The following is a 27,256-nucleotide window of genomic DNA, read 5'->3' as shown; positions in this document are numbered from 1 at the left end:
GTACATGTGACATCATTACTATATGTACCACTAATGCATACCCTCTGCCAAGACATGCACTTACATCTGTCAAAATCAATCTATTGACAGTGATTTCGATGGGCATTTTGAGACATTACCCCTTATTAAAGATCCTGGAGATTTCTTGTAAGGTCAACATTGCCCATCATCGACATACATAAACATTGATTATTCAGTGCTTTAGTAGTAGCCATGATAAATATAATGGGCATACATACTCCGGTTGAACTCGAATCAAAGAGCTCTAAATTGTTAGACAGGCATCATATCCAAGAGACTACATGTAAAAAGCTTCCAACTGACAGCCAGTGATGGCTCTGATCCCTTTATAGCAGTGGAGTTGCAACAAAAGAAAGAAAAAACAACTGCAAGAATCAGTAATGAAAATAGATAAAACCTTACAATGTGATGTTTGAGAATCAATTATATTTCAAATTTGCTCACCACACAATTTCTAGTTTCCCACGGATGACAAGATACATAGATTATCTCCATCCCTAAGCCAAATAACTCAACTAGACACATGTGGCAGCTATGTTTGAATTACAAACCTATTTTTCTTCATGTTTGAGAGCAGTGCCCATTCACTTTAGATTTTAAACATTCATATCCACAAATTGGTCAAACACTCTGATATGCAAATCTGAAGACCAATGAAAACTTAATAATTGCCCATATCAAATAACTACACACACAGAATTCACTTAGCATGAGAGGTAGTAAGCTTAGAATAATTTGTGACAAATGTCACTTCAATTGCATATATATATATATATATATATATATATATATATATATATATATATATATTTTGTTGTTGTTGTTGTTGTTGTTTTTTGTTTTTTGTTTTTTGTTTTTTGGGTTTTTTTTTCAGGTGGTGAAGGCACTGATCATTTATTTAGTGTCATAGGTTTGCTCTGACAGGAAAGAATATCTTACCCCATCCCCCAAAAAAGTTGTCATAAACTTGCATGAGTATTAATTCAAAACCTCTTTGGAACATGGAATGCTTGTATGCATATACAGTAGGATACAAATTCATAGTGCAGACAGTACTCTCTGTTAGTTAGAGGGTGCTCTTGATTCGGGGTCCGGGGTTGGACGCAAAATTGACTTCTGCAACTCTTCTTCCTCGTCATCCTCCAGATCATCATCGTAGGCCTCGTACTCCTCGTCCTGGTCGTCCTGGGCGTGGTCGACGGCGGTCTCCGGCGCCTTCTTGGTGATGCTTCTGTGTCGCTGGATGGGAGGATACGGTATGATGACCTCTCCCGATGCGGGAACATCCACAGTCTCCATCGTGGCGTCGTCCAAGCGAGACTGCGGCACAGCAGAGCTCTGCGTCTCACTCTCCTCACCGCCACCACCACCGGATGCGTCATCATCTCGTCCATCCACTTCAATCTCCTCCGTCGGAGCTTCTGGTATCTGGGTGAGTTTCCTGCGGGAGTCCCCACTGTCATTCTCCGGTCTGACGTACTCTTGGTACTCCCTCATGGAGGCTGTGCCCTCGTACACCTCAATCAGCTTGTTCAACTTCTCCTCTGGAGTCCGCCTCCCCGCCGACGAGTTCCTGCCGGCGGACGAGTTCCTCCCCACTGGGGTGATCTTCCCTGCCCCGACTGGGGTGCCCGTCGTTCCAACAATCCCCTGGGCAGACTGGCTGCCTGGTTGGGACGGGGGTCTGGACTGGGGTCCGGGACTGAGGCGGTTGCCCATGAGATCGGTGGCCACGGCGCTCCCCCTCGTACTGGGCAGGTCCATCTCTGGTGTGTCCGTGCTGTATGGGTCGTCATCGATGCTGATATGGACGGACGGAGTGACGGTGCGGGTACTGTGTTTGGTGGAGGGTCGGGTGACTGACTCACTGCGGTGGCAAACCTCAGAGTTCTGAGCATGATTGAAGAAACAAGACAAAGACAAACACTTACTTCATTTTACCACAGTGAGTTAACAATAAAAATAATAACAATAATAACAAGGAAAAGTAGAATTTACGCGGTGCGTAATATATGTCCCCGCCGGAAGTAGCATTTTGTAGCAAAATGTACAATACAGGTCACAAATCAAGGTCAAAGGTCAAAGAAATCAAAGGTCAAAATTCTGTGTAGAAGTTTTGAAGCCCTCACCTGCTGCCATCACATAAAGCAAACGGAATCGAAATCGGGTTAGAAATGGCGAAGGAGTAGCATTTTGTAGCCATTGTACAATATAGGTAAAAAATCAAGGTCAAAGGTCAAAGAAGTCAAAGGTCAAAATTCTGTGTAGAAATTTTGAAGCCCTCACCTAGTGCCATCACATAAAGCAAACGGAATCGAAATCGGGTTAGAAATGGCAAAGGAGTAGCATTTTGTAGCAAAATGTACAATACAGGTCAAAAATCAAGGTCAAAGGTCAAAGAAGTCAAAGGTCAAAATTCTGTGTAGAAGTTTTGAAGCCCTCACCTAGTGCCATCACATAAAGCAAACGGAATCGAAATCGGGTTGGAAATGGTGAAGGAGTAGCATTTTGTAGCCAATGTACAATATAGGTCAAAAATCAAGGTCAAAGGTCAAAGAAGTCAAAGGTCAAAATTCTGTGTAGAAATTTTGAAGCCCTCACCTAGTGCCATCACATAAAGCAAACGGAATCAAAATCGGGTTAGAAATGGCGAAGGAGTAGCATTTTGTAGCAAAATGTACAATACAGGTCAAAAAATCAAGGTCAAAGGTCAAAGAAGTCAAAGGTCAAAATTCTGTGTAGAAGTTTTGAAGCCCTCAACTAGTGCCATCACATAAAGCAAACGGAATCGAAATCGGGTTAGAAATGGCGAAGGAGTAGCATTTTGTAGCAAAATGTACAATATAGGTCAAAGGTCAAGGTCAAAGGTCACGACTGAAATTCTGTGTAGAAGTTTCAAAGCTCCCATGTAGTGCTATCATATAAAGCAAACAGAATCAAAATTGGCTCATAAATGACAGAGAAGTAGCAAATTGAAGATTTTGATCACACACGGACGCACACAAGGACACACGGACACACGGACGGACACACACACGGACACACACACGTACGAACCCGTTTCATAGTCCCCTGCTCGAACTCGTTCGGCGGGGACAACTAGAAAAGCACCTGCAAAGCACAGACCTCCACCAAGCCAGCAACTCATTTAAACCCATACAATCGTGCAATTTCCCAACAGAGAAGAATGTTTGCATACGTCATCAGCTTCCAGCTGCCCAGCACCTTGCCCAAGCAGAGCAGTCACTTTAGTGCATATATGTAAACCTCCAGTACATGCAGCTTAAACTCCCAAGTTCATTGACCTCGTATACCAAAAGATAAAAAAATCTATCAAATATCCATAAAAATTCCTGGATTACTACTGAAATTTAATCATCCGTTCCTTGTGTCACCACTGACTTTTCCTGCAAGATTCATTCAAAATCCATTCACAGCTTTTTGAGTTATCTAGCTCAAACACACCAACACCGATGATCACTTAACATCCTTCCTTGGTGGGGGTAATAACAAAAGCAATATGGGCTTCTTTTTCCAGGGCAGCCTCTTCAATGTTGCCTCTGCTCTACTGTAAGGCCCTGCCATTGTTATTTCTCTAGCATTGCCAGGTACACATCTATAAAACTTGGTCAAAAGGGACATGGTGGGTACAAACATCTTGTCTAGGGATGGAGGCACTTGATGGGATTTGAACTTGGGACCTCAGATTAAAGGTCAAGAGTCTTATCCGCTATAACACAGTGTCCACCCCCCCCCCCCCCCTCCCAAACATTGTAACAAATAGTGGTTTAGGAGTGCATGAAACAAAGATGACGCTTTTAGTTTTGTAAGTTTAGTAGTCCTCCTTTGGGCTGCAAGTGTATCAAGCTCATGCTTTATCTACAGTTCATCCGTTTTTCCTCTCTTTTGTGAGTATGTATTATCAGAAAAATTGCGAAGAATTTTAATGTTGCATTTTAATTGGGTGAAAAACAAGCAAACAATAGATTACAGAACTAATATCTCAATATCAATTTATTCATATGAAAGAGAATTACATCTGGTAGTTCTGAAGCTATGTTTACGACATGTTCCAAGCAGCTATGGCTGCTCTGTTTGCCAAGAACCTAGTGCACTGTGAAACATGGGATATTCTTCTTTTTTTTTTCTCTGTGTTCTAGTCTTGTTCATTCCAGTCCTCGCTCAAGTGAATATGTACTATCAGACACCGTTCTCAAGATGTCGGGTCAGGTTACGTAGATTACACATATTTCCCATCGCATTTCACTACAAACTGCCTCTGAATTTTGTTAGTCTATTACATGCTGTCACGTATGGTACGTAAAATTTTTGGCAGTTTAAAAATCAGACACGGCATTCCCGGCAATCACTGCCTGCCATGTTTACCCTCCCCTTGCATTGTCTCATGTCCACCTCATTTTATCCAAGGCGGCCTGAAACACGACTGCCATGGCAGACAGCAGCATGGTATAATCTTGACATTAATGACCGAGGGGGAAAAAAAAAAAAAAAACTAGAAATGTCGCTTTGGCGACTGGTATGCCTCCGCCATAATGCATGATTTTCCCAATAGGTCTAGATAGTACATGTGGACACTGTGTGATTACATTTTCACAAAATTGGCAAAATATTGAAATGACAAGTTTGTCACAAATGTGTTGAATGTTCACCTTCCTTGACCTAGGTTTAATTGGATGAATAGGAGAGCATGCATCTAGGGATTTAAGGACTTTAACTCAACTTTGACCCATTCATACATTTAGGCATTGAGTAATTTTCAAGGTACAGGTGTGGAGAAAAAGTGCAATTTCTGAATTGAATAGTAAATTGTTACCATTTTCATCTGGCCCTTGACCCTAAAATTCATAAGATAATCACTTTCAGGTAGAACATGCATAATATGTACTAAGTTTCAAGATAACTTGAGCCACTTAAGAGATATGGAGGAAAAAGTTAGTTCAGCACTTTCACTTGATCTTTGACCTTTTGACCTTTGAGGCAAAAAAAAGAAGAAGAAAAAACTTTCCAGAGAATTTCTATTAGGTTACACATGTATGCATACACCAAGTGTAAAAAAAAAAAATAACCCTGCTGGCATTGCATGATAGGAGGGAAATAGTAAAATTTTGAAGTGTTGCACTTGACCTTTGACCCCATGAACCCTACATTCTCTAGATAATCACTTCCAGTCAGTATATGTATATACTATGTTCCATGAAGATACCTTGAACAATTTTCCAAGGTATGAAGAAAAAAAAAGTTTTAATATTCTTACTTGACCTTTTGACCTTTGACCTTTGACCTCATGACCCAAACTTTCACCAGAGAATCTTAATTGGGTAATACATGTATACACTAAGTTTCAAGAAAATATCTTCAGGCATTCAATAGATATGGTGGAAATAGTGAAATTTTATGTATTTGACCTTGACCTTTTGACCTTTGACCTTGAGCATGTGCACCCAAAAGTTGATAGGCACAACTTCACCCCCTAATACACATACATGCCAAGTTTCATTAGTATACCTCAACGGGTTTCGATAGTTACCTTGTCCACAAAATTCATTACGGACGGACGGAAGGACGGACGGACGGACGGACGGACGGACGGACGGACGGACAACCCGAAAACATAATGCCTCCGGCACCACTTCGTGGCGGAGGCATAAAAAATATTTACCACCAGTTCACTGGGTGCTGGTGAGGTGTCAAAGTAGCGCCTGTGCTGCACAGCCATTTCTTCCCTCTCCTCATTGAGAGCGATCTTGGCGGCGATGTTGTATCGGGTACAGAGACGGCGAACTTCATCCTTGATCTGCTGCACCATCTCCATGTCCCCGGTGGGACTGACACCAAAGGACTCCAGCGCTATCGCCAGTTGTCTGCGTGGTGAAAAAGAGAGAAAAAGTATGTGACCGCCCAGCTCGAAACCCCTCCCCTCCCCCCCCCCCCAAAAAAAAAAAAAAGTAGGCTAAAATGAATATCCACTTTTCTACGTAGTTTAAAAGAGTACGCTTAAAGCTTTAAAATGATACGGAACTTGTTAAAATTGCACCATCCTAACCCATTCAAAGTGATTGAAATAAGAGAGAGTTACGAGGTAAAGTTTCATAGAAAAAGGAGACAAAAAAATAATAAGATTACGATCACTCAGGCGTGCCATGCAGAAGTATCAATGAAAACATGTTCTATTTCTCACTGAAAGCAGTGCCTGTCCACAAAATATGGTCCAGAAAAAAAAGAGTGTGAATATCTAAATTGTGGTTTTATTTTAAGCAACAAATTTTGACAGTCGACAGAGAAAAGATTACTCTGCCAGGTATGATGACAAACTTTAAAGATTCGAGTCAGTCAACCCAAATTACATATTTTGGCCCATTGCACAGAATCCTATTGGTGTACACACCTGAGTTCGTGCATTTGTGGAGTCTGCACCAAAGTTTCAACAAGGCACCCAAGTACAAAAGCCTTAAATTACATTAATGCCACATGTCATATTTTGTGCCAGATGTGATTTCTTTGACTGGAAAGTTGCTTGCTTTTGTGAGTAATGATTGACATTGCAAATGCCCACAAAGATCATCCGTCAAAGATTCCAAAGACTACTATGCAACCGAAGAGGAAGATTGTATTTGAGAATGCCAGGACCAACAGAAATCCAGTTGCATCACAATATTAAGGAGCAACTTGCAAATCTTGTAAGGTTGTGCATCAGCATTAGGGAGCAGAAATGCCTCACACTTCATAATCAAAAGACTGAGATAACAGTAATTACATCGAGGGGCAAATTAGACATAACTGGCCGAGCAAAGAACACAAGAATATTATCAACCATGAGGTCCACAGCTGAAGTTCCTTGATGGCAGTGACTGTACCCCAAGGCAAGTCCCTTAATCATCACTGCATAATCCTTTGGTGGGGACTTCATTCAAGCAGTTACTCACATGGATGCTTGCTAAAGAGCTATCATTTTTTCCATACCAGCCATGTAAAACAAAACATGATTTACATATTCAATTTAAAGTTTATCAGTGGCTAAGTGATGAGACTTTGATACTTGGATGGCAGAAATAAAATGCTTGGCGAAGGTCAAGTGTCAAGGTTTACAACATATAGCTGAGCACTGCACACCCTACGTACTCTCTGACAGTCTCATCGGGTTCCACCAGGAGTTTCTCCTGCAGCATGGGCGGTATTTCATCATCCTTCATCTTCAGCTTGACCATGGTGCGGCAGGCCTCCGCCCGGACCCCAGCCTCAGACTCGAACCGCAGCGCCCAGAGAACCGCACTCTTGATGTGCTGGTTGCATTCACCTATGTCTCCGAGGGCTACCAAGATCAAGGAAAGACGGAAAAGCAAAAAAACAAGGGCATTATAAACAGACATGCACATTTTTTACCATAACAGGAGGCTGAATGCCAGGCCCAGGGAAGGAATGAATGGAGGGATACTCGTAGGGGAGCAAAGGGACACCCCGTCCTATTGTGGACCCATTTTCCACTTAAACATGTACAAAGCCAATACTGTGTACACATGAAAACTTGGTGTGTCATATACATCATAACCTATAAGCTTTATTCTTCCAAGTTACAACAGTCATACTTTAGTCTTCTAAGATATTACATCAGTACCAAGGAACAGAAATGTCTCACACAAGTCCATCTAGTCCACTACATGTGTAACAAAATGCCCCCCAAAAAACAAAAAAACAAAAAACACTACCATTTATATTCCTCAAACTAACATCTTATTGAAAAAAAAAAATGGGGACATTTTGTTGCAGTTGTCTCCATTTGGTGCCTATTATTTTCTTTTACCTCAGAAAAAAATAAATATTTGATAGGGATGCAAACCCATAAATCATAACCATTATCATTGTCAGTGGCTCTTGTAATTGTTTCTTGAATACCTGACCTTGAGAACAAGGGCATATCCCTTTGAGGTGAAAGTCATTGCTCAAATCCACTCTGGTGTACTACAGAAAACATGCTGTCATAATTCTGACATTATCCTGTTCTGCCCAAGTAAATGATGCAGCAGTGATAGATGGAACAAGAAATCAACACACACCTACAATTGCCCACATGAGCCTTTTCCCCACTCATCAAGGTCAGATGTAAGAAGTACCTTTAAGTGCATGAGCCTTGACTTTCCAGTTGCTGTCAAACTCGGTGAGAAAGAGGAGTTTGTTCAGGACATCGGGGTCTTTGATGCTGAGCTTACTCGCCGTCTCCGTGGTGGCTATCCGGACTGCGATGTACGCATCATCGAAGCACTTCAGGTATGATGGGAGGAGTCTAGCTGTCATGATGCCTGATGGTAAAGAGTAGATGTATTGACACTATAACTCTTTGATTGCCACGGTGTCAACCCCTCCATGGGTCACATTATTCTGCAACTGCAAGGCATGAGCGCTATTGTAAAGCATTCTGTTTTTCAATAAGCTGTCCAGTGAAACCCCGTTATAACGAGGTCCATGGACCAGCGATATTATCTCGTTATTACTGGTACCTCGCTATAACCGTACGCATCAAAAACAAAGAAAAACATAAGCACGATGTCATATACCCATCAATGAAACTTAAGAACATCCTTTGCATTGTTATTACACAATTATGGATCATTATTATTGAGAGAACAAAGGGAAATTATTTGTAAATTTGATGAAAATGTAGGGGTTGAAATGAATTAATTCCTTCTTTTTTTTTCTTGAGAAGTAGGACTATATCATATTCATGATTCTTTCTACACCTATCTGTTCCTCATGTCATTTGTGAAATACAGTGTAAAATGACAATGAACAAAATCAGATTGTATAAAATGCTTTTGTTAAGTTTTTCTAAACACCAGCGAAAATAGCATAACATACATGCCTTGTTTACCGTAACTTGCGAGGCATTTTTACGCTGTTGGTGCCCAGCGGGAATGCGATGATTTCATGAATCATTTCGGCTGTAATCTTAAACAGTACAATGTATGATCGTTGTGCCCAAAGGGATTAAAAATGCGTTCTTTTATTATTTTCTTCCGAAAATCTCTTCGCATTTTGTACATCCGTTCTTGAAAAATATGCGACAGGAATGAATTTGGAAGGTTGTGATCCTTTTAATGCAAATCTGTACCTCGTAGACCATTCCGAAAGAAAGAAAAATCTTCATTGTGAAATGCAGTGTTAAAATTGTGATAATGAACAAACCCAGATCTATTCAAACTGTTAAACGCGTTTGTTTCTTTTTCTTGTGCTTTTTAATTTGCGTTATTCAACTATTTTTACGCTACTGTCACCCGGCGAGATCGCGATGATTTCAGAGTAACATACAAATACGTCATTTACCGTAACTTGCGAGGTATTTTACGCTGTTGGTGCCCAGCGGGAATGCGATGATTTCATGAATAATTTCAGCTATAATCTCATACAATGTATGATCGTTGCGCCTGAAGCGATTAAAAATGCGTTCTTTAATATTTTCTTCCGAAAATCTCTCCGTGTTTTGTACATCCGTTCTTGAAAATATGTGACAGGAATGAATTTTAAGGTTGTGATCCTTTTAAGCAAATCTGTACCTCGTAGACCACTCTGAAAGAAAGAAAAATCTTCATTGTAAAATGCAGTGTTAAAATTGTGATAATGAACAAACCCAGATCTATTCAAACTGTTAAATGCGTTTGTTTCTTTTTCTGAACACCGATTAACATGCATTATTCAACTATTTTTACGCTACTGTCACCCAGCGAGATCGCGGTTTCATTAATTATTTCAGCTATAATCATACACACTCATTTTTTATTTGCTAACCAGCAAATGAAACTGAAAGTCGGAACTAAAAATGGAAAGGATATAATGATGAGTTGCACACGCATTCCAATTTTCCATTTTTGGCCACGAGTGTCGCTACATGAAAAGTTTCTGAATGTGTTATTTTTTTTTCTCATTGCGCTGTGGTCTGATCGAATATCACGCACACGTATCTCGCGAAAAAGAAAATCGAATGATTATGTTCAATAATTTAGGAGGAACATCAGAAGGTATTCTTGTGTGTCTTATCGCGCGGTTTACAAGAAAACATGGAAGAAACGGTTCTCTGCAAAATGGGAAAAAGACATGGATAGCATGAATTCGGTTTTCAATGCTTCGTTTGTCGCGTGTCTGAAAGTGGCAAGTCAAGAAATGGAACCTCGTTATATCCGATCAAATTACTTATATTTTTCTTTATCATAATGCACCAAAATTGTCCTCGTTATAACCGGAATCTTGTTATAACCGAACTTGTTATAACCAATTCGTTCTGCCATAGGTTTACACGCAAAGGAAAACGGGACCTACGCGATCACCTCGTTACAAGCAGTTCCTCGTTACCATAACAGAACTCATTATAATGGGGTTTCACTGTATATCATTTTCATAGAAGTACTTATGCTAGAAACGCAGTACAGCAATGTCGCAGGGAGAAAAAAAAATGCAATTTTATGATGATACAGTTATGGTCTTTTTCCTTGCAAATGGCCAGTATTAAAAACATAATCCCAAAACAGACTGCAAAATAATATTGTAGGGCCTATACTAGGACATGATTGCATACACATTCTTTCATGACTAGATCTGGGAGGCATGACTTCCTGAAGACACAACCTTGACAGAAAATCAGAATTTACTCAAAAGCTCCCAACGGAACACTGCTATTCAGAGACCTCGGCCTGCAGGCTATATGTGTAAGGAATGGAATTGCGAGTGAGCTGTCAATATACAGTGGCATACTATGATTTATCAACAGTTTATGTGCGGTTGTGCACAGCAAATCATGCGAAGTTGAAAAACCGTCAACTGAGTCGGGCCAGCAAACACGGCATACAAAAAGTTAATGACCTTTCATTCAGACACAACCATGATCATAATAGTCTCTTTGAGAGTTAGTCAGGAGTTGGCATTTTTTTTTATTCAGATATGAAATGCTTCCAGGTCACCCGACGGCAGGGGGAAGTCTTTGAAAAATGTTTGGACAAGAAGCTGCATGTCAAATAGCTCACGATCCCATACTGGATCCACAGAAGTTACTGGGATGGCAGCAGCCCCACCCCTCCCCCCATCAGCTTGATGACTTCAACTCACTTCAAAGCACCACTGCAATGTACAACACCAAGAACAGGCAGACAGTGGATTTTTTCCACAAAACTAATCAAACGCACTAAAAACTAGAATTATCACTGAAGGTGATTAATACCCCCGCCCCTAGTGTTGCTTTATAGTATGTGATGTCATGAGGGCAATGACGTTTAAATACCAAGTTTGTGCATTTGTCGAATTGGAAACAGAATAATTTTAGTTTACTGTACAATTACAGAGTTGACACTGAGTATAAAACATACAGCAAATGAAAATATGCTTTCCCCAGCATCACTACACTTAAGATCATCATACACACCAAATTTGACCTTCATAGCTTGAATGGTTTATTTTGATACAAAAATGAGTGGTTACCATGGCAACACATTTTCTTTAAACTAACACATTGGTGTCTTGCAAAACTATACTTCTAGATCATGATACATACTAAATTTGACTTTAATTGCTTGAATGATGGAAAAGTTATTCGATCTGCAAGGTGTTGGTAAAATTGTGGTTACCATGGCAACGGTTTGTGTGACAAACACAAAATTTATGTGTTCCACATCTATACCTCAGGGCCATAATGCCTACCAAATTTGGTTTCAAGTGCTTGAAAACTGTGGAAGAAGTTCACTCCACAGGATTTAAAAAAAAAATGCGGTTACCATGGGAACGCATTGTCCGATACAAATACAAAGGACATTTTGCAAAATTACACTTAAAGAGCATCATACACACCAAATTTCACCTTCGTAGATTAAATGGTTTAATTTGATACAAAAATGAGTGGTTACCATGGCAACACATTTTTCTTATATTAACACATTGGTGTCTTGCATAACTACACCTCCCGATCATCATACATACTAAATTTGACCTTAATTGCTTGAAGGATGTGGAAGTTATTCAATCCACAAGGTTTTGGTAAAATTATGGTTATCATGGCAACGCATTGTCCGACAAACACAAAAAACATGTCTTGCACATCTATACCTCCACATCCACATCCATGTGTTCCACATCTATGCCTCGAGGCCATAATGCCTATCAAATTTGATTTCAATTGCTTCAAAACTGTTCACTCCACATGATTTCAAAGAAAACATGCGGTTACCATGGCAACACTTTGTCAAGTACAAACACAAAGAGTGTCTTGCATAACTACACCTATATATCATAATAGATACCAATTTTGAAATTGATTGCTTAAATACTATGGAAGTTATTCAATCCACAAGGTTTTGGTAAAATTATGGTTACCGTGGCAACGCATTGTCCGACAAACACAAAAAACATGTCTTGCACATCTATACCTCAATATCATCATTTACCCTAAGTTTCTTTTACTTGCTTCAAAACTGTAGGAGTTCGCGACGCAAGATTTTGCAACAGACCGACCGACCGACCGACCAACCGCCCGCCGCCCGCCCAACCGCCCGCCCGCCTGACCGCCCGCCTGACCGCCCGCCCAACCGACCAACATCATTGATTCCTATATACCTCCTTCACACTATGTGTGGCGGGGGTATAAAAACACAGTACTTACCCAAATGTCCAATTTTGTGGAGGGCATCGATGCGGTCCCTCTCGCTACCGTTCAGCAGACGGTCCCTCAAGTCGTCGTGTACGTCCTTCCCGTGGCCGGTGCGCCCCAGTGTCTGCGCCGCGGTCTTCCTTACCTCGCGGTGCCAGTCATTCCACATCAGGTCGCTAAGCTTGTGGGTGATATCCTGGCAGGTAGAGTAAAGTGAAAATTATAATCAAAAAGAAAGAAATTATGGAAAAATGAACAAGGATTCAAAATATCTACTCACTCGCCAAAATGATGAAGAACGAGGAAAGAGTGACAAGAAACAGGACTGACTGCGGATAAAAAATAATTATCAAAAATTGCAAGTTGTGAAAAGCCTGCATGTGATGGGAGCCTGGGAGAGAAACATTGAAACCACTGTAACAGCTCGGCTGAAAAATGTCTAACCCAATGACATTTCATAGCTGTTCTGAGAAATGCCTTTACTCCTAACACATATCTCTCTTTCACTGGGTACAAACTTTGCATGAATGATTCATACAAATCTCCATCATTGTCTCACACTGGTGCTCTGAAATTCTTATCAAAAATATGACAACCCACTGAGATATGGAGTATATAATAAAATATTTGAGGATATTGGCTTAATGTGCTTATCAGGGAGTACGAAAATGATGTATCAAAGAACATGTATCCATAAAAATGACAATACACATAAAATCATGTACAGCGCTCCCTCAGTATGTACTGCCAGCTAAAAAAAAAGGGGGGGTCTGTGTTGACCTCAAGAATGGCTGGTAAAATGGTGGTGATTACAATAGAGGAAAATACCTTATTGATGGTGCCATATAGGCGTGGTAGCACCCGACAGGCGATGATGCGGTGCCTCCAGCTGGTGCTGTTCAGTTGCTCGGCGATCATCGAGTGGACGATGGATGACCCGCGGCTCAGGTTGGTCAGCAGTCTCACGCACTGTTCGTGCTTGACCATGTTCTCGCTGTCGAATAGCTGCTTGACCAGCTCGCCCACAACAAAGGAGTCGCAGACGCCAGCGTGTGCCAGGCACTGCGCAGCGGCCCAGCGCTCAGGTGCGCTCCCGTCTTTGATCACCCCTTTCAACAGCTTTCGAGCCTAACAAAGAGAGAAAGAAAAAGGATGCAATTAAAGAATACTGAAAGTTGATTACAGGAAATATGTTGCAGTTATGGGAGACTTGTGAAACAATGCAGACACAAGAAGAAGAATTTTGAATCAAGAAGACCTCACATACTGGCAAACATTTATTTCAAAATATCACCATGACACAGTTGCCAAGCAACAACCATGTTCTCTAACAGGGATGAAATCAGTTGACTAATATACATAGCATACACATAGCAGCAAAGGCATAGCATTTTCAGGTACAATAGTTACATTGTAAGCTGCTGGATTTTCTGTGCTATGACATAGGTCATTGGACATAAGCAACAAAGGGTTTTTCTAAGTCTGTCTGACAGATAATGAAATGAAGAATCACATGATTTGCATGCAAAAGATTGTTGCAGCCAGTCAATGAACATCCTATTCTGCCCGCATTTTTTTTTTTTTTTTTTTTTTGGGGGGGGGGGGTGGTCGATGCTTGCAGCAACAGGTCAACATTAGGGGATAATCTTTGTTTTGTTTTGTTGTCATTGATTCTTTCCCTGATGTTTGTTGCTTTTTATGAGTTCAAAAAACAGTAGTATTAGTATGCACTTTTTTACAACCAAATACAATCAATGATATGTCGGATACACACATGCATACAGGCACAGGCACAAATTTATTGGGAATCTTTGATAAATGCAGGTCAAATGGGTGGAGATACGGCATTATATATATTCAATTTCACAAATATAGATATTAGGGATACAACAAAGGTACACCTATACAAAAAAAGAAAGGATTAGTTGCATGGTTGTTGCCTTGAAATGGTTTAGAAAGAGAGACAAGGATGTCAAAAAAAAAAGACCACATGGAACTGTTATTTGTTTTCTAGTGCAGTTTATATGTTCCATGAAACTCTATGACTCCTGAACATCATCAAGTAGCTGAAGAACTCTAGGTTCTCTCTTGGTAGACTCGAGTTTAAGTTGAGTTGAGCTCGAAACACCATTCTGCACCCTACGACTCACGGGGGACCAACTCTGCACCTTGTGACTGAAGGTTGGTTGAAATGGATCCAGAGCACTAGTCTAAAACCCGAGAATCGCGTTCCATCAATGAACGTGTGCCAGCATGCACATATGCGAGGCACATCTGTTTTTATACCTACCGGTAGATTTCCCACATTGCCTTCATGAATTCAGACCTTTGAGTAGGAGTGATCAGACTGGCTCAAGACCACTAGCTGTGCACACTGCACTAGAAGTGGCTCAAGTGCTTCTAGAATTAATACCTTCTGACACCCTACAGACTTACATCATACGCTTCAAAAACTAGCTCATAAACATCACTCTGCGCCTGATCACACAAGTGAAAAGTGGCATCATAGCATATCAAGACAAAAAACCACCACAAAACCCCATGCCTCGTGAAACAGGACCCTGCTGCGTAAAAGGATGCAAAGTAAGAAAATCAAACTTAAGTCAGATATCAGCCAGTCGCAATTGAGTACTGAGAGACTTACGTTTACCGAATTTCTAACTTATGTTTGATCTCAACTTATGCAACAGGGCCCAGGTAACGGAACGCCGGCCAACTTGCGCCCTATGACAGAAGGTAAATGAGTTAGCTCAAGGACCCCAGTTTGCATCACACCTTATTACTTGCATTGCACCTCCCACCTTGTGATTAAAGGGATGGTATAGTATTGGTTGAGAAGGGGATTTACATTTCAACTTTTTGCAAGATAATTAGAAATCAAAGACATACAATTCGAAGAGGAATTCAAAGTTTATTTGATGAAAATCCACTTTGAAATGGCTAGAGGTATCAAAACACAAAGTAAAACAAACTGGTCCTCATAAAAGTTGGGAGTGGGAACCACCTTTTATTGATATCAGAACCTCCTTGTTTCTGGATATCTCAGCCAGTTCAAAACCAACTTTCATCGAATAAACTTTGAATTCCTCTTAGACCAATTGTATGCTCTTTAATATTTCATATAAGTAGTTTCTAATTATCTCATAAAAGGTTAAAACCTGAATACATATCTCAACCAAAACAATACCCTCCCTTTAAAGAACACCACTCACCAAAACTATATCCTCCCTTTAAAGAACACCACTCACTGATTATAACCCTACAACTCCCACACCCAATTTAACTTACATGTGATAGACTGCCATCTTTTCTATGCAAGAACATCACTCTGCATCCCATAATGGAAGGCGGACCAACAACACTCAAGAACATCATTTTGTGCGTTCCGGCACTAAAGGTGGCTCGAGAGATACGTACCACAGCAGATAGCATCAAGATCTTACTCTTCTCAGGTCTCTTATTTCTCTTGCTCTTATCTGATCTTTAGATTGGTCTACCAATACCTGCTTCTATGGAAGCATTGTGATCTCTTTCAAGCCAAGTACAATGTAAGAATATCACACAAACCAATGGCAATCGGCATTAATCATTTAGTCTGTAAACGGGTGCAAATACACTTGAAATTACACTGTGCAAAAATGTATGGCTCAGACATGTTAGTAATATTTGTACTGATATCTTTCTTTGATATTTAAAACAAAAACACAAGGAACATTCAAACTGACATAGTCACATGGTTATGACATTTCTGTTAATGATGCATTTCCACCAGCAGTATAGGCAATTACTCTTATTAAAATCAAATGCTTGTTTGTTTGTCTTAAATGAAGCATAATGACATAATAGTGTATTACATGTTGTTTCCTAAACTGTATAGTAGTTCCAAAAACATGCAAGGCTGTTTGCATTTGTGATGTTGCTGTGTAAGGGCAATACATTGTTTGTTTTCAGTGATGTATGTGATTAATTAGGTGAACCAAAATAGATGACGGGAGACATCACTGATTTGTAAGGCTCATCTTTGAATCTATTAAATGTGGACATGGGGTATTATTGAGAAGAAAGCATTACATGCTCACAGATTGGATTTGAAAATAATTTGTGAAGTTTCAAAGTAAGCTAAGCATTGGCTCCTGAAAGAGATGACTGTTTAACTTGTCGCAAGCAGACATAATGAATGGGTTAAAGGTGTCTGCTTCATTTGTGTTGCTTTCTTATCAAATTTACTTTATATAAATATCTGTAGAGGAATGAAATGCTTAATACTTTAAAATACCTCTGCAGAAAAGGAATGAAAACCAAACGAGGAAACACACCTTGAGAATCAGTCTTTAAATGTACATATCAAGAAATATGGTTGCAAGAGGAATTTTTAAATGCTGTTTATTGTAAAGACAGAAAAAAAAAGTTTTTTTTTTTCTATAGAAAATAATATGCTCTGCATGATTTTTCATATATGTTCGAATTTTATATTTGCATGGTTTCTATTTCAGAGAGTACATGCATAGATCGAGAGAAATATGTTCATATAGGCAGCAGCATGATTAAAGTTTGAATCCTACTGAGATTATGGTTACAGGAGACCTGTGCGTAGATTATTGGTCATCTGTTTGCATACAAAGACATCTCTTGAGACATATAAGTACTTGTTGTGTGTTTGCATTTATAATAGTTGTCAAGTCATATCATTGTTACATGTAGAAACTTCATCAATGAGGAGTGTTTTGGTTTGCAAACTAAAAAGCATATTTAAAATCATCATTGACTGATTTTATCCAACATCAATGAATCACAAAATATGTTTATTAAAAAAGAAAACAATTCATTTGTTTGTTTGTTTTTCATATTATCCGCATTGCATGAAAAAGTGCAACATACCCTAGTATGGCTATCTGACTCATAAGCAGATACATACACAGGTTAACTCAGGGTCAGTTTGGACAAATAGAAGTGACCATTTGATATTAGTTATTGGACAGAGATGACTAATACAAGTAATTTTGAGCTGACAGTTCCGTGTGTTAGAGAGTTGTGAAAATGAGACACCATAGGTTTGAGTCGATTAGCACAGCACAAGATATGGTGAGAATGGTTTGTTCCCAACAGCAAAGAGCACATTTTCACATCTTACCTGTTCGTAAGGGGGCTACACGTCCACAAATCATGAAAGCAATATTGTGAAAGAGTCGATAAAGTAAATAGACTGCATGCACGAGAAAACAGCGAGAAGCAAATTAAATCATCTACATCAGTACAGCAAAACTATATACTACAAAGAGTTCAGCTAAAATTGAGATACAGTTTTGAATATGTTGAACTGTTAGTGCAGCCCAATGGATCCTTTGCATTTTCTGACATGTTTTCTTGTACAACACAGAAGAACTTTCTATAACTAATATGAACAGATATTTTACTTGTTTCTCCTTCATTTAGGAAATAAAAAGTGGGCATGCAACATACAGAAAGAGAAGAAACAGTAAAATAGATTAAAAATTATGCAGATGGCGATACATTTAAAGAAAAGGAAGGAACATGATCACATATGTCCTCCATTGGACATCAAACGACCACTGCTATGGTTGTTTGTCAATAACACAGAACCATTAACATCTAAAAGTGGAGCCCACGCATCCGTAGAAATTTACTACTAGTGTACCGAAACAAAGGACGTAATGGACACAAAAATATAGTGGCTATTCAATGGGCCATTGATGCATGGTGACGATTGATCTAAATATACCAGTGACATCTGTAAAATTTGACACTAGTGTGCCATTGTTTTTACGAAGATTTACCCCCCTAATAAAAAAAACAAAACATAAACAAACAAAATGAACCAGGTGACTGACTGACGCATCTGACTCACCTCTTCATTGGGTCTGTTGAGCGTGTAGAGGGCGATAGCCGCCGTGACACACACCCTGGGACTGGGGTCAAAGAGGGCCTTCTCCACACACTGTAGGAGCTTCTGGGGCAGGACGCCGTGTGAATTCATGTCTTTCTCCACCTTGCTGAAGAGGCCCGTCAGTTTGCTTTTGCCCTTGCTTTTGCCTGTCAGCACGACGGAAGAAAATTAGGTGAGGGCTGATGCATCGTGCAACTTTGACACCACAGTCAAGGATGGCGTCTGTCTCAAGTTATAATTCTCAAAAACACAAACACACACACAAACACACACAAAATTATAATTTCCCAAGAGCAATAACATAGAACATTTAATAAGCACTGACAGAACAAAACTTAGCTTTAAAATCCATACTGAGAAGACAACAAATATCATATTAAGCTGTAAACAAGCCATCACTGGAAGACCAGAAACATTCACAGCATGAAACTTTTGTGAATTGGAGGCGATAGCCTTTTTTAAAATGAAATGAAATTTTTACAAACTGCAACTTGCATCCAATTCATTATGTACACAAAAACTCTAACATGCATTTTACTTTTGCAAACCTTGGCTCCTTGCAAAATTTGAGAAAGATTCATAAATGCAAACATTTCTGGTTTTCCAGGTTATCTATCATTGTCATGAGCATTGATAATCACACTGAATAGGGGGTAAGTGGTGCAATGCTAAAAGAAGTGATAAACGCGTCATCAATGGGAGCAGAGTCCTGCAGCATCCAAAATGATTGGTGTCAGCCACACTCACGATCTCAAAAGGGGTCAGAAGCCAGGACACTTGATAGCACATGCTCACCTGTGATGGGCACACTTCCCGGATCATCGGGCGGCCTGAAGGTCGCCGCCCTAGCGATGGTTGCTATGGCCTGCAGGCGCACGTGCTCGTTGATGTCCTCCATGTCCTTGCTGAGGTCGTTGATGGAGCTGTCATACCACTTGCTGCCCATGTGCCACTTGGTTCTCCACTCATCGACTGAGGAGAATTAACACATAATTTTCATTCTTTCAAAATTGTACTTTTTTTAATTACATGAGTTAGGAATGATTTTGCAATGTTTGTGTGTATAGGTACTCTATCTGACTATGCAATATTGAGCGATTCACTAATCCAGTGCAGGTTACGGTGCAGATGGATATAAAACAACACACTGAATGATCATTCACTAACTAAAACTAAACTACATCACAACTACACTGTATAATCATTTTGATAACTGGGATGAATTCATTTGTTAGATTGCAACCCATTCAATCTACTTTACGTTGGCCATACAGACATACAGAAATGACTCTGCAATGCCTGTACTGGTATGAAACATGCAGCTAATACACATCCTACATTTAGGAGGCCCATTCTCAGTAAAAGCGTTCAAATACGGAATTTTGGTGTCGCCGACATTCCATGACAGTTTGCGGTTCCCTGAAACCTATTAGATACTATTTAAATGTTTATAATATATCACGAGGACTTTATTTGTTAAAAATAAACAAGATCAAATGCGGTTGTCTGCCTTTTTGTATAAAATTTTGCTGTTAAACTTCGTTAAGACCCCCAAAACGCAGTGTCGCCGGCTATTTCAGAATTATGTTTTATTGCTCCTCTCCGTCCACAAACACACTTTCCAAATATTATTTTCATGGACGATGAGCATATCATATGTGCTAATCACAATACTCAAAAAGTTCCAAAATTTTTATTGACGTCTTTTTTTATAGCCTTTTGAAACCTGTCGCCAAATTCACCGCCAGATACGTTACCAGTTTCTTTCGTGTTACAGCATTGCGAAAATAACAAGACTATGCAATGACCCTGTGTATATGAAACCCTGAGGATATACTTCATACATGGCAAGTACTTAGATTTTTTGTGCAACAGCTCTTTTTTGAGAATACGGTACAATGTTTCAAATATCGGTTTTCTACACTTTTATTTGGACAGATACGTGACATACTTTTCACGCCACCCACTGCGACGGATATTGCAATGTCAGACAAATTATATATTATACATTACTCCTCGGAATGACGCATCGATTCAACATTAAAGTTTAGTACAAGTGAGAAATATTTGGTAGATATCGCTCTCATAATAATATGATCGACCATATACGTTACCACAGATACGTTACCCCAGATACGTGACCGAATTTTGATGATTGGTCTTGTGCTTTCTGGGGATCAAATCTGGTCAAAATTCATCCCTACACATTACATGCTTCGTTTTGTTGGACCTCAGGATTATATTCTTACACCAAAAGGACAGAGAGGTGAAAAGATCAACACTTCCACATGATTTTTCTTGCTGCGTCAGTGTCTCACAACTTAATGCCAAGTTTTCCGACAGATACGTTACCACATAATCAAAATGCTGAAAAGAAATTGTAAATGTTTTTACAAACAAATCGTTGTGTGCTCATAAACTCCAACGTTCTATTCTATAAAACCCAGTCACTTTCATATTCTATGGAACAACTTTGAACGTTTATTTTACAGGACGAAGCTAAGATTCAGCATATCAGTTTTTTGCTTTTCAGATTTAACAGATACGTTACGTATAATTCAGGGCACCCACGGTGGCAAATAATGTTATGTAAAACAAAGTGTTCATAAAACAATTCTGCATAGAATGACGCTTCTATAAAAAATTAAAGTTATATTGAAATGAAGAATATTCAGTAGAAATTGCTTTGTAACTTCACCGACAGATTCATTTACGGTACGCCAGATACGTTACCAAACTTTGAAAGAGTAAAAAGTAGTTTATGAAACGCTTCCGAGAAAAGTTTCAGTGTTCTATTGCATATTTATTCAAGTGTTTTTCAACATATGAAGAACTACTCAAGATTCATTGATAAGTCGAACAATCATTTATTCATTTTCATTAAAAGGGATGAGCCAAATACGTTACCATAGGTCAAACAACTGTTTAGCATATCGAGTTCATAGAGACTGTACCTACTTCCTTCTAAATGCCTGCAAAATATATTTTTTAAACCTTGTTTGCATTATCCATCAAAACTTAATGAATATTTATAGTCAGATGGATAAATACATTCAGACGTAAGATGAGAATATTCTGTGAATGAAGAAATCAGCTTTCACATTTAGGGCTCTTTTCCACTACATTTGATAGTTTAAATATTACGTACAATGTTTAAAATGGTTAATTTGGGCTTACATCATTCATTTTTACATCAATTCATGAGGTAAATAATTAAACAGGTGATATTTATTAATTCATACACAACTAAAATTATTACTTATATTTTACCAGATACATTACCAAAGGTGATTCGATGTTTTTTAATAGTTATTTCCCTAGGAAAGCAATTCATATTTGTTTCCTGTGAAATTCCAAATTGGATCGTTCCCTTTGCATGATTTGTGGGATTCGAAACTTTATTTTTAAGCGAAATTTGCTAAAAATACAAAGTGAATCTTAAGGTTATATTTCATTTCAGCAAAAAGCATATTTCAACCTACCACACAGAAATAATTTCTACCAATTAGCAAGGGATGACAACATCTTTACTTCTTGAAAAACCCCAATATCTTTAGGGGGACAGATGTCTTTTCCTAAACAGAAATTGGATCAAAACAATAAATTTAATTCAGAGTTAGGAGTCCATTACAACATGTAAATTTGCGGTAACGTATCTGATTGGTGATCAAAAATCATATATGATGCTCTATTTCAATTCATTTTTACTCAATGAATGGCCATCATTTAGAATGTTCCACTTTTTGTTTCGCATTTGACCGGTTTTGAAGTTTCCGAAAACACATCTTTGAATGTATTACTTTGTGGTTGATTTTTCAGTTTTACTCACATGGAATTGAACACTTAATCTGAGAATGGCCCAGGAGTACAGTGCACTCCCGTTATAATGAACACGGTTATAACGAAATTCCGGTTACAACGAAGTAAAATTTAGGTCCGCAACATTGTCAAATCTACGTATTTTTATTGTTTATTCATTCGGTTATGACGAAATTTCGATATAACGAAAGAAAATTGCCGGTCCCGAGGACTTCGTTATAACGGGAGTCCACTGTAATAGAAATGTGAACAAGTTGCAGACATGGGAGAGAAGAAGACACACCTAGCTGAACCAAGGAGGGGTTTTCCCTGTGCCTCTTCAAAGTGCTGGGATCTGGCTCTCTGTGCGCCTCGGGGTCGTACCCAGCTTCATGGATGTCCATCAGCTCCTCCTACAAACGAAACGCACAACAAAATACCACTTTATACATTATGGCCAAACATATCATTGTATCTTCCTAGGTTAGAAAAGAAGACATTAACAGTGGATGTTTGGGTGAGGGTGACAGAAGTGATATTTATACCTGTCTGTCACAACAACAACAAAATACCAACATGGCAAAGGACAAAAACTTAAACTAATACACCCCTAACAGCAAATTACGCTGCACTGTGTTGATTTATTCCCCTTACAATATAGAGGCTCTTCTCTTTTTTTTTTATGTACGTCAACTGGAAATATAGTTGACATGATAGCTCTGATGTCAGTGTTGGCAATTACCTGGTAATATCGCCATTTCAAAGGCAAGTTTCCACCTCTTTGTCTCAATGCAAGAAAAAAAAAATGTATGCAAAAATTAAAGGAATAAAAATTTCTATAATTATATATTCATATTTTCTCCTTCTCCCGTAGATCAACAAGACAGAAATACTTTAAAAAAAGCAAAGGAATGAAAGACAGCATGATGATATTTACATGTATTTCTGTGACCTAAAGGAGCAAAGTGGTGCAACAAAACAGTGCCAAATTACTGTAAGTATTTCAACAATGCTGAGGGAGCTCAAGTGGCCCACAATTCAAAGAAAACACCAGCAGATCCGTCTGGCAACGCTGTACAGAATCCACTTTGATCTGGTTGACATTAAATGGGATGGCCATCTTACAGCCTCAACTTCAATCATCAGGGGCCACACATGCCGCTTGAGGACCCCAGTATGCACTTCCCAGGTTCTGGCTTCCTCCTTCTTCCCACGCGCAAGCAGAGAATGGAATGCACCAAAGGAGGATCCAGCTGACTTCCCATCACTTGATGCCTCTCAGTTGGTATTAAGGGAAGTCACTCTGTAGCAAGCAGTCCTACAATGTATTTTTAACTGCACCTCACCGCAAATGCATGCACTAAGATCCTAAGTCAGCGCTCATAGTTGGATTACTGTGTGGGCACCAGTCTGCAGTGTGATTGATCTTCAGACCCTGTAGGATACACTACAAGTGGAAGAAGAAGAAGCAGAAAATGTAATCTCACCTGCAGTGGTTCTGGAAGCTTGTTCCACTTTTTGTAGCCGTGGCGTGGCAGTTCCGTCTTCTTCTTCTGTCCCTCTTTCCCACTTTTCTTCTTCTTCTTCTTCTTTCTACCCTCCGTGTGCCACAGCTGGGGGTCCTGTGGGAAGCTTGTCTGGGTGGAGAGCTGGTAAACATTCCCCGAATCCAGACTGAGTTTATTCAAGCCAGGCTGGTGGATCACCTTGGCACCTTTCATCATCAGTTTGGGTTTTGGTAGAAAGGAAGAGGCAAGGAAAAAAAGAAGAAGAAAGATTGCATTTTCAATACAGTTTGGAAAGACAGCCAGGGAATACTTTCATACAATTATGGGCTTGCAGTTACACAAAAATTTTCCGGGTTGTACACCACGTGTGCCTCACTGTTCCATGAAACTTGGAGATGTGGGAACATTCCAAATGTTTTGTTTAAAGTCAAAATTTGAAGAAGCTATGACTGAAGTGTGACACAGTTAAAGAACTTGCCATTCACTAGTATATATATGAAAATGCCCTAAACTCAATGTAACCCAGCATTATATGGAGAAACATACCCAACAGCCATTCCTGCTGATATTGGTTTTGCGTATCTAGCATCTTGTCTCCTATGGCCGGGTTCATCACGTCTTTGAGGGTCGGAGGTGGCTTTGGTTTTCGACGAAATACCTGTATGTCCTTGGCCGTTGAGTTGATTGCACCTGCGCGTGTGAAGAAATCCAATTAGGTACATGTACAATGTACTATCTTATTCTTGCTCTATTGATACTCAGAATGATATATGTATGTTACAAGTAGCTTCCATTCACACAAAATGCCCAAAGTGCAAGGAGATTCCTGACTCATTCACCTTTAGTTTGTATTTTGTAGCCATACAAATGGAATTATTATTATTATTATCATTATTATTATTATTATTATTATTATTATTATTATTATTATCGTTAATATTATTATTATTATTATTATTATTATTATTATTATTATTATTATCAATATCATTATTATTATTATATTATCATTATCAATATTATTATTATTCTAAAACGATGCTAGATTCTTTCTCAATCTAAAGCCCTAAACCCCTCTACTGCATTCTCAAAAAGAGCACTTATTCAAAGCAAAAATCACACTTGCTGAAGTTTGATGACAATTCTCCTCTGAACAAGACTCATTCAAATTTTGATGTTTGTGCTGTGTAAGGGTTTAAAAAGCAATCTCCTCATGGAAACTGAAATTTGCATACTGTAAAACACAATATTTTCGCAGCATGAAATTTTCATGAATTGGAGCCGACGGCCTTTATTGCAGCATGAAATTTTCACAAGTTGCCTCAAATATTCAATGCGTATAGTGTAGACAAGAACTTTCATGTGCATTTTAATTCCATGAATCTTGGCTCTCGCGAAATTTGCAAGATTAAAATGCATGCAAATATTTCTCATTTTACATTACGTGTCCTGAACAATAAGAATACAAAACAACAAATATGTGATCAATTTCAGCAACATTGCAGAACAGGAGTAGTAATGTTGTGCAATGTAATTGATGTGATGTCAAATTTGTTATTCTTTGAGCTAAGATCCATCAGATCACTCACCTAGGGCATCAATGGCAAGATGTCGTTGAGCTTTACCCCCACCCCCTGGCAGACGGTAGAATGACGCCAAGGGTTTTGAATTCATATCGACTTCTTCCTCTTCTTGCTCATCTTTCTCTCCTTCCTGCTCCTTGGACGCACGACCCCTGGCCACCTCAGCTGAGGAGCGCTGCTTGGAGGTCCTTGAGGCAGCCCTATGCTCGGGATCGGTAGTTCCTGGCTCACTCAAGCTCACATCGTCCCGTATCAAGGTGTCGTCTTGCGAGGATTCACCGTATGTTTCGTTCAGGAGCTTCGCCAATCGGTCCTTCTGAGGGCCCTGCGGTGTGCGTTCGTTGACAATCCACCTCGCTGTGGCCTTGCTCAGGTTCATCAGGACATGGGAGTCCCAGTTCTCCGATTCCTTGGGTCTCATCTTGGGCCCCTGGTGCCAGACTGCCTCAATCTCCTCGTTGTTCTCATCCTCATCGGCCTGGGGAGCCTGGGTCAGGAAGGTCTCTTTTCCCTTCAGCACGGTTCCTACCTCTGAGACAATCTCATCATCCCTGTCCGGTATTATCTTCTTCTTTTTGCGCTGCAGCGGCTTGAGTCTGTGCTCAGACACCGTGGTGATGTGACACGGTGCGTGCTTCTTCTCAGATCCTCTCTGGTTGTGGCGCCCAACAATGCCAATCTTTCTGATGGGCTTTTTCTTCACAACGCCACTGGAATCAAAGGCTTCTTTCAAGTCGGCTTTGTTGTACGGTAATGTGTGGGCTGCATGCTTGCGGATCACTGCCTCGCTAAAGAGCATGTCCGTACTGATCTTCTTGATGTAATCCTCCTGGAGTTTGCCCTGAACATCCTGTGTGCGTGTCGGAGGAAGGCTCTGTGACAGGAAAGTGAACTGGCTCCTGATCCGCGTTTCGTCGGAGCCAACTTGGGGTACCTTGACGCGGTCGGCACAGGGAAACAAGAGGGGGCGGGAGAGCCTCTCAGTCTCCATGATTGGTCCAAACTTGAAAACCAGCGTGTTTTATGTTTCATCCATGGTCCTGCTGAACAATGGAGTGGGAAATCACCTTAATACATTTGAATTGCATTACATAAATATTGCTCAGCTTGTAAAATTTACTGGGGAAAGCCTTCCATACTGTATTTTCTAGACTTACTTAGAGATAGATCTAGAATCTAGACCTACACATGTAGATCTAGATCTATACATTGTAATGTCTCCACCAATTATGTAATGTAACACTACATTACTGTAACTATACACACCCCAGTCGCTGTGTCGCACAGTGTATTAACAGCGTCTGGTCGGGCTAACATTAAATTACTGTAACCTTGTCAGCTTATGCGCAAATGCATTATTGCAAGCATAGCGGCAAGTGGGGTATGGGGGGGGGGGGTTGGTGAACAGTGTGATGAAGGGGCTGGCAGGGCTTCATTTTGGGCTCCCATAGCATATTATGTATTTAATATTAACACCATGATACTATAGGCCTAGACTTGTATACCTGTATGCACTCACCTTTGACGCCACACATTTCTAAGGGAATGGGACTACGTAATAAGGGCTTTGCTTTGCGACCGGAGAGCTCCTAGGCCCTAGGGAGTGAGTGCCGTGTTCAAAAGCAGCTTGTTTGATACAACCGGTTTTTAGTCAAAGTACCTGTATAATACGGTCGGCAATACCACAGTGGCAATGAATATCGCATTTACAGCTAATACTTCTGAAAACTAGACCCACAAAAACGTAAGACAGTCTGCATCAACGCAACGTACCTTTTCCTTGTTGTTTACACTCGTTTCC

General features: G+C 39.8%; 1 protein-coding gene across 2 annotated transcripts; it reads right to left on the bottom strand.

The window, feature by feature from the left end:
• Positions 1-858: 858 nt before the first annotated feature.
• Positions 859-27,256, bottom strand: LOC140241643 (HEAT repeat-containing protein 4-like). 2 transcript variants are annotated; one of them, XM_072321383.1, is made up of 14 exons: positions 27,229-27,256; positions 25,462-26,495; positions 24,419-24,562; positions 23,852-24,078; positions 22,669-22,777; positions 19,362-19,538; positions 18,528-18,712; positions 17,793-17,807; positions 13,490-13,789; positions 12,674-12,857; positions 8,151-8,336; positions 7,162-7,351; positions 5,702-5,903; positions 859-1,911 (listed from the first exon to the last, which is right to left on the bottom strand). In XM_072321383.1, the coding sequence occupies exons 2-14, from the start codon at positions 26,444-26,446 to the stop codon at positions 1,084-1,086; spliced, it is 3,732 nt and encodes a 1,243-aa protein (XP_072177484.1). In that variant the 5' UTR covers positions 26,447-26,495; positions 27,229-27,256; the 3' UTR covers positions 859-1,083. The 2 variants fall into 2 exon arrangements, with proteins under 2 accessions (XP_072177484.1, XP_072177485.1); XM_072321384.1 differs by lacking the exon at positions 17,793-17,807.

The sequence above is a fragment of the Diadema setosum genome, chromosome 18, assembly GCF_964275005.1.
Source record: "Diadema setosum chromosome 18, eeDiaSeto1, whole genome shotgun sequence".
Classification (NCBI taxonomy): domain Eukaryota; kingdom Metazoa; phylum Echinodermata; class Echinoidea; order Diadematoida; family Diadematidae; genus Diadema; species Diadema setosum.
Note: the sequence above shows the minus strand (reverse complement) of the source record. Positions and strands in the feature narration are given on the sequence as shown.

Excerpts from the sequence above, each read along its gene's own strand:
- LOC140241643 (XM_072321383.1), bottom strand. The coding sequence starts at position 26,446 with ATGGAGACTGAGAGGCTCTCCCGCCCCCTCTTGTTTCCCTGTGCCGAC. Across the intron at positions 24,079-24,418 it reads TCAGCAGGAATGGCTGTTGG|GTGCCAAGGTGATCCACCAG; the intron begins GTATGTTTCTCC and ends TGATGATGAAAG. Across the intron at positions 7,352-8,150 it reads CAAGGCTCATGCACTTAAAG|CCCTCGGAGACATAGGTGAA; the intron begins GTACTTCTTACA and ends TGATCTTGGTAG.